This window comes from Carcharhinus amblyrhynchos, unplaced genomic scaffold, assembly GCF_965287045.1.
Source record: "Carcharhinus amblyrhynchos unplaced genomic scaffold, sCarAmb.v2.hapA scaffold_37, whole genome shotgun sequence".
Lineage (NCBI taxonomy): Eukaryota > Metazoa > Chordata > Chondrichthyes > Carcharhiniformes > Carcharhinidae > Carcharhinus > Carcharhinus amblyrhynchos.
The window spans coordinates 6,124,389-6,132,192 of record NW_027649778.1 but is presented as its reverse complement, the minus strand read 5'-3'; the positions used below and the strand labels follow the sequence as shown (position 1 = coordinate 6,132,192).

Here is a 7,804-nt window from a genome sequence, read left to right as displayed (position 1 = left end):
CTTACTGAGCCCACCTCAGTCCAACGCCAGCATCTCCACATAATGGTCCCTTAAGAAGGTGGTGGTGAGCTGCTTTCTTGAACCGCTGCAGTTCCTGTGGTGTAGGTACACCCACAGTGCTGTTAGGGAGTGAATCCCAGGATTTTGACGCTGTGACAGTGAAGGAATGGTAGTGAGTGGCTCAGAGGAAAATTCGAAGATGGTGGTGTTCCTGTGACTACTGCCCCTTGTCCTTCTAATTGGTAGTGGTTCTGTGCTTCCATCCTGCCTTCATACTCAGTGCTTTCTCCCGCATACTCCACTCATTGTCTTTCTTGCCTGTGCACTCCACTCCCTCATACTCAATACTCTCTCCCTCCCCCACCTGCTATAGTTAAGAAAGCCCACCAATGCCTCTACTTTCTCAGGAGGCTAGCGAAAATTGGCATGTCCGCTACAACTCTCACCAATTTTTACAGATGCACCATAGAAAGCATTCTTTTCAGATGTATCACAGGTTGGTATGGCTCCTGCTCTGGCCAAGACTGCAAGAAACTAGAGTGTTGTGAACAAAGCCCAGTCCATCATGCAAACCAGCCTCCCATCCACTGATTCTGTCTATACTTCCCACTGCCTTGGGAGAGCAGCTGGCATAATTAAGACCGCACACACCCCGGATATTCCCTCTTCCATCTTCTTTCCAGAGGAAAAAGATACAAAAGTCTGAGGTCACATGCCAACTGACTCAAGAACAGCTTCTTCCCTGCTGCCATCAGACTTTTGAATGAACCTACCATATATTACGGGGTGGCACAGTAGAACAGTGATTAGCACTGCTGCCTCACAGCTCCAGGGACCTGGACTTGATTCTCGCTTGGATCACTATCTGTACAGAGTTTGCACGTTCTCCCCGTGTCTGCATGGGTTTCCACCAGAGCTTTCCTCTGAAAGACATGCTGATTAGGCGCATTGGCTATGCTGAATTCTCCCTCAGTGTACCCGAACAGGTGTCGGCATGTGGTAACTAGGGGATTTTCACAGTAACTCAATTGCAGAGTTAATGTAAGCCTTACTTGTGACTAATAAATAAACTTTATATATTAAGCCGATCTTTCTTTGCACCCTAGTTATGTTGGTAGCACTATATTTTCTGCCCTCTCCTTTCCTTCCCTTCTCCCCTATGTGCTCTATGAACGGTATGCTTTGTCTGTATACCTTTCACTGTATGCCACAACACGGTGGCACCATGATTGGCACTGCTGCTTCATGGTGCAAGGGACCTGGGTTTGATTTCTGTCTTGGGTCACTGTCTGTGTGGAGTCTGCATGCTTAACCTGTGTCTGCATGGCTTTCCTCCAGGTGCTCCAGTTTCCTCCCACAGTCCAAAGATGTGCAGGTTAAGTTGACTGGCCATGCTAAATTGTTCTTTGGTGTCCAAAGATGTGCGGGTTAGGTAGATTGGCCATGCTAAATTGTCCCTTAGTGTCAGGGTGACTAGCTAGTAAAAATGTATGCAGTTACGGGGATAGGGCCTGGGTGGGATTGTGGTCAATGCAGACCCAATGGGCTGAATGGTCCCTTTCTGCATTGTAGGATTTTATGATTCTATGTGACAATAATAAATCAATCACAATGCTCTCTCACTCAATGCTCTCTTCCTCGCCTGTGCACAATGCTCTCTCACACTCAGTGCTCTCTCCCTCACACTGTGCCCCCTCTCTCTTGCCTGTGCACAATGCTCTCTCACACTCAAAGCTCTCTCGCTCACACTCCGCCCCTTCTCTCTCTCTCTCTCTCGCCTGTGCACAACGCTCCCTCACACTCAATCCCCCCCCTTTCTCTCTCTCTCCCTCTCTCATCAGCCCCCACTGCTCCCTCACACTCTGCACTCTTGCTGCCACCTACTCGTTTCACCTTGTTGCTTCTCTGGTGCTTGTCCGTTCACTGGTCTGGGTTTTGGGGTTCGAGTAGAGCCACAGCCTGTGCATGAGCAAAAGCAAAATGCCCACAGTTGTTGGAAATGTGAGATAGCTACAGAAAAAAGCAGCAAATATTCAGCAGCGCCGAGGAGTGTCTGTGGAGAGAGAAACAGAGTAAATGCTTCAGACCAATGACCTCTCATTTGTTAATGCTTGGATTTTTCACAAGAAAAAAACATCTTTATTATCATCTACATATCTATATTAAAAGCATATACAGATTTAGCTTGGTTTTGAATTTGGGCAGAAGAGCAAACAGCTAGTATCACACCTCTATATAGAACAACAAATTCAAATATTGGTCTGGGCGAATTCCGCTTGAGTTAGTTATCGTCCTCTTCCTCCTCCTCTTCCTCCTCCTCCTCTTCTTCTGCCTCCTCCGCTGCTGCCAGTCGCTCCTCCATTGCGGCCCGCAGTGCCTGCTCCTCCTCCACTGTTGGGTCATCCACCTCGGTGGTGTCCGGACCGCTGGTAAACTCCGACTGCACTGGTGGGGCTGCGGGGGGGCTGTAGTTCTCGGGGCTGTATTTGTGGCCCCAGCCAATATAAATATTCTCAAATTTCCTGTCGAACAGAGAAACAATTCAGTCGAAGGCCAGTTCCCGCCCGGCGGAGTTCTAGCCCAAGTGATCGGGTGGGCCAGCCTAGTTCATTTGTATAATCTGTAGCATGTCACCTTTCTCAGCCCTGCCACTGTGGGGAGATGCCAATGAAAATAGCAGTCATTTCCTTCAACAAGGAAGAACTGTCTCTAACCAGTACCAATCCACCCCTGGCTAAAGAGGAATGTAAATATCTGACCTTCATGCTGCTATTAACACCTGCCTTAGTCTTTAGCACTACCATTAACACTCCTCTTGTTTTGTGACATCTGTCCAGTCTCTCCTTGACTCTCACCTATTCCTGACTTTCTATTTTGCTCCACCCTCCTTAAACAATACAAAATCCATCACATTTCTATCTCTCTTCAGCTCTGAAGAAGAGTCATGCAGGCTCAAAATCACAGAATACTACCATGCAAAAGAGGTCCTTTGGCCCACTGAATCTGTACCGATGCATGAAATGCCCTGATCTACCCACCTAATTTCACTTGCCAGCATTTGGCCCATAGCCCTGAATGTTATGATGTGCCAAGTGCTCATCCAGGTACTTTTGAAAGGACGTGAGACATCCCGCCTCCACTACCCTCCTAGGCAGCGCATTCCAGACCCTCAGCAACCTCTGAGTAAAAAGGTTTTCCTCAAATCCCCCTCTAAACCTCGCACGCCTCACTTATGTCCCCTCGTAACTGACCCTTCTTATCCATCCTGTCCTTGCCCCTCACAATCTGGAACACCTCAATCAGGTCGTCCCTCAGTCCTCTTTGCTCCAGCAAAAGTAACCCAACCTATCCAACTTAAATGTTTCATCCCAGGCAGCGTCTTGATGAATCTCCTCTGCACCCCCTCCAATGTGTTCACGTCTTTTCTATATTGGCGACCAGAACTGCACACAGTACTCCAGCAAAGTTCTATACAGCTCCATCGTGACCTCACTGCTTTTGTAATCTAGACCCTGATCAATGAAGGCGAGTGCGCTATATGCCTTTTCACCACCCTATTAACTGGCCTTCCAGCCATCAGAGATTTACAGACAAACGCGCCAAGGTCCCTTTATTAACTCTGCTTCTCTCTCCACAAATGCTGCCAGACCTGCTGGGTTTCTCCAGCACTTTCTGTGTTTTTTATTTCAGATTCCCAGCATTGGCAGTGTTTTGCTTTTAAATGCTGAGTGGTCAGGTCAACACATTCAATACCAGAAATCCTCACCTGCTAAAATAGTGGGATACTCACTTTCCAATTGCAAAGGTGTATGCCCCTGGCCAGAGGTTGGACCGGATCATAGCGATGGCATACTGGGGGATCATGATTGTCGAAGACTTGGCTGACCAGGGGGGGATATTGTTGACCTCTGAAACAATGAGAAATATTTTGGTTACTGACCCTCCATTGCGCAGGAAGGAACACAATGGAAATGTTCTTCCTGCTTCTCTCTTAGAATCATAGACTCCCTACAGTGCAGAAGGAGGCCGACTGACCCATTGAGTTTGAACCAAGTAACCGCCAAGTAACTCTTACCTAGGCCCACCTCATCCTCATAACCCCACATTTACACCATGAACACTCCTAACCTACACAGCTTGAGAAATTTAAGGGGCAATTTAGCTTGGCCAATCCACCTAACCTGCACATCTTTGGACACTAAGGGGCAATTTAGCATGGCCTATCCACCTAACCTGGAAATTTTGGGACTGTGGGAGGGAACTGGAACACCCGGAGGAAACCTACACAGACACGGGGAGAAGGTGCAGACTCCACACAAGACAATCATGCAAGGCTGGAACTGAACCCGGCTCTCTGGCGCAGTGAGGCAGCAGTGCTAACCACTGTGCCGCCAACCATGCTTTTTGGCATTGGCTCCATGTGAGGGTGGGATTCAATGAGAGATATCCCCACGATGACAGGGCTATCCCTTGAGGAAAGGCTGAGCCTGTGTCCACTGGACATGTGGAAGGTGATCTTATTGGAATATATAAGATCCTGAGGAGACTTGACAGGATTGACGTTGGAGGGGTATTTACTGGTTTGGGAAAGCCTAGAGCCAGGGCATACAGTTTAAAAATAAGGGGGCTCCCATTTATGACGGAGACGAGGTGAAATTCTCTCTCTTGGAAGGTTGTGTGCCTTTGGTACTTTCTTGCCTGGAGAGCAGTGGAGACAGGGCCGATAAATACATTGCAGCCCAGTTATAACGCGATGGTTGGGGTCCATAAAATGTTATCATGAAAAAAGCGGGGTCACGCTAAATTGGGGTGCTATAGTTACGTTACAGACAATCTCGGCATCTGTCAGAGCTCTGTTTGTTTATACAATCACTACATTAACTTTTACAAACCTTTTGATTGGCAGGTCCAGGCTAGTTTAAAACAGGCAGTGGGGATGTTCATTTACACAAACACTTTCATAGTCCATTAACTCCGAAGTACTTCCTCTTTTCAACAGCTGTCTAATGTAGTTGTTTTCTAAGTGAGAACCCCTTTTATCTGAACTGGGCAAGGGGGGAAGCAAGTGTTTTCTGTCCACAATTTCTTTCCAAGACAGATTATTTTCACTTTAGAAACAGTTTGCAGTAACCAAAAACTTTTTAGTTGAAGAGCAAAAAAAAGGGTCCAATGACTCACCACGTTATTGGCACTAATTCGGGCCATGTAAAATCAGGGTTTCACTGTATCTTTAAGGCAAATAGGTAAGATTATTGGTTAACAAAATTTTCTAAGGTTATTGGGGGTGGGGGTTGGGGAGAATGGGTGGAAGCAGGAATGTGGAGTTGAGACCACAATCATTTCAGCCATGATCTTATTGAATGGTGGAGCAGGCTTGAGGGTTTGAGTGGCATTTTTGATTTGATTTATTATTGAAAAGTATTGTTTCTTGAGCGCTATACAGAGCACACCATTCAGAGAGAAGAAATGAGAGAGTGCAGAATGTGGTGTTACAATCATAGCTAGGGTGTAGAGAAAGATCAACTTAATGCGAGATAGGTCCATTCAAAAGTCTACCAGCAGCAGGGAAGAAGCTGTTCTTGAGTCAGTCAGTGCGTGACCTCAGACTTTTGTATCTTTTTCCCGACGGGAGAAGGTGGAAGAGAGAATGTCCGGGGTGCGCTGGGTCCTTAATTATGCCGGTTGCTTTGCCAAGGCAGCGGGCAGTGTAGACAGAGTCAATGGCTGGAATTATGGAGGCATACTCTTGCTCCTAATTTGTATGTGTGTGTAGTGGCTGTGTCAGGCAGGTAAGGGTGAGGAACGTGGAGAGAGAATGGGTAAGTGGGGTTAGGCGTTCTGGTGAAAAGGTGGGTTTGAGGGATCTGGTGAGAAGGTGGGTAAGGTGCGATTGATGGTTATGTGGAACAGGTAAGTGGGATTTTTTAAAAGTTCATTCACGGAATGTGGGCATCACTGGCTAGGATGGTCAAAGACTTGGCTGCCCAGAGGGGGGGATATGGTTGACCTCTAAAACAATGAGAAAGATTTTGGTTACCCAACATTTATTGCCCATTCCTAATTTCCCTTGAGAAGGTAGTAATGAGCTGCCTTCTTGAACCACTGCAGTCTGCATGATGTAGGTACACCCACAATGCTGCTTGGAGGAAATACCAGGATTTTGACCCAGCAGAAGTGCAGGAACAACGATATATTTCCAAGTCAGGATGGTGAGTAGCTTGCAGGGGAATTACAGTTGCTGGTGTTCCCATGATCTGCTGTCCTTGTCCTTCTAGATGGTACTAATCATGGGTTTGGAAGGATCTGGCAACACGGTGGCACAGTGGTTAGCACAGCTACCTCACAGCACTAGAGACCCGGGTTCGATTCCTAGCTTGGGTCACTGTGCGGAGTCTGCATGTTCTCCCTGTGTCTGTGTGGGTTTCCTCCGGGTGCTCTGGTTTCCTCCTACAGTCTGAAAGACATGCTGGTTAGGCGCACTGACCTGAACAGGCGCTGGAGTGTTGGGACTATGGGATTTTCACAGTAACTTCATTGCAATGTTAATATGAGCCTTACTTGTGACTAATAAATAAACTTTACTTTTAAAACTCTTTGTCTGAGGAGCCTTGGTGAGTTCCTGAAGTGCATCTTGTAGATGATACACACTGCTGCTACTGTAAGTCGGTGGTGGAGGGAATGGATGTTTGTGGATGTGGTGCCAATCAAGCGGGGCTGCTTTGTCCTGGATGGTGTCGAGCTTCTTGAGTGTTGTTGGAGCTGCACCCATCCAGCCAAGTGGGGAGTATTCCATCACACTCCTGACTTGTGCCTTATAGACGGTGAACAGGCTTTGGGGAGTCAGGAGGTGAGTTAGTGGCCGCAGGATTCTCAATATCTGACCTACTCTTGCAACCATGTTATTTATAGGAATGGTCCCAGTTCAGTTCCTGGTCAACAGTAACCCTCAGGATTGAGGGATATGGTGAGAAGTTGGAAGATGGTGTCAAAAGACATGGGGAGCAGGTAGGTAGGTGGGATTGAAGTAGATGGGGAGAAGGTGTTAGATGAGTTGAGGGAGATGGGGAGAAGGTGTTAGATGAGTTGAGGGATATGGGGAGGTGTTAGATGGGTTGAGGGATATGGGGAGAAGGTGTTAGATGAGTTGAGGGATATGGGGAGGTGTTAGATGAGTTGAGGGATATGGGGAGAAGGTGTTAGATGAGTTGAGGGATATGGGGAGAAGGTGTTAGATGGGTTGAGAGATATGGGGAGAAGGTATTAGATGAGTTGAGGGATATGGGGAGGTGTTAGATGAGTTGAGGGATATGGGGAGAAGGTGTTAGATGAGTTGAGGGATATGGGGAGAAGGTGTTAGATGGGTTGAGGGATATGGGGAGGTGTTGTTAGATGAGTTGAGGGACATGGGGAAAAGGTGTTATATGGGTTGAGGGACATGGGGAGAAGGTGGTTAATGGTCAAACAGTTATGTGGTGTACACAATAAATGGGGATATACTAAAAGGGGTAGATGAAGTGAGAGATCCTGGCGTACAAATACACAGGTCCCTAAAGGCAGCAGTTCAAGTAGACAAGGTTATAAAGAAGGCATGTATAATATTCTCCTTCATTGGTAGAGATATAGGTGACAAAAGTGAGGGTATAATGTTGGAATTGTATGTAACACTGGTGAGGCCACAAGTGGAGTTTTGTGTGCAGTTCTGGTCAAATTTCAGGAAGGGAGTAATTGCTCTGGAGAGAGTACAGAAGAGGTTTACAAGAATGTTACCAGGGCTAGAAAAGTGTAGCTACGAGGAGAGATTGGA

At 47.0% G+C, this 7,804-nt stretch overlaps 1 protein-coding gene across 3 annotated transcripts in view; it reads right to left on the bottom strand.

Moving 5' to 3' along the window:
* Positions 1 to 1,997: 1,997 nt before the first annotated feature.
* Positions 1,998 to 7,804, bottom strand: part of rsph4a (radial spoke head component 4A) — a 28,671-nt gene continuing 22,864 nt past the window's right edge. For 2 of the 3 annotated variants that reach the window (XM_080218229.1, XM_080218230.1), the window contains exons 5-6: positions 3,791 to 3,908; positions 2,159 to 2,522 (exon numbers count right to left, since the gene is read on the bottom strand). In XM_080218229.1, coding sequence (XP_080074355.1) covers positions 2,282 to 2,522; positions 3,791 to 3,908 — 359 coding nt within the window. In that variant the 3' untranslated portion in view covers positions 2,159 to 2,281. Of the gene's footprint in view, positions 2,054 to 2,158; positions 2,523 to 3,790; positions 3,909 to 7,804 lie in introns of those variants that run through there. The other variant, XR_013889949.1, reaches the window with a different exon arrangement.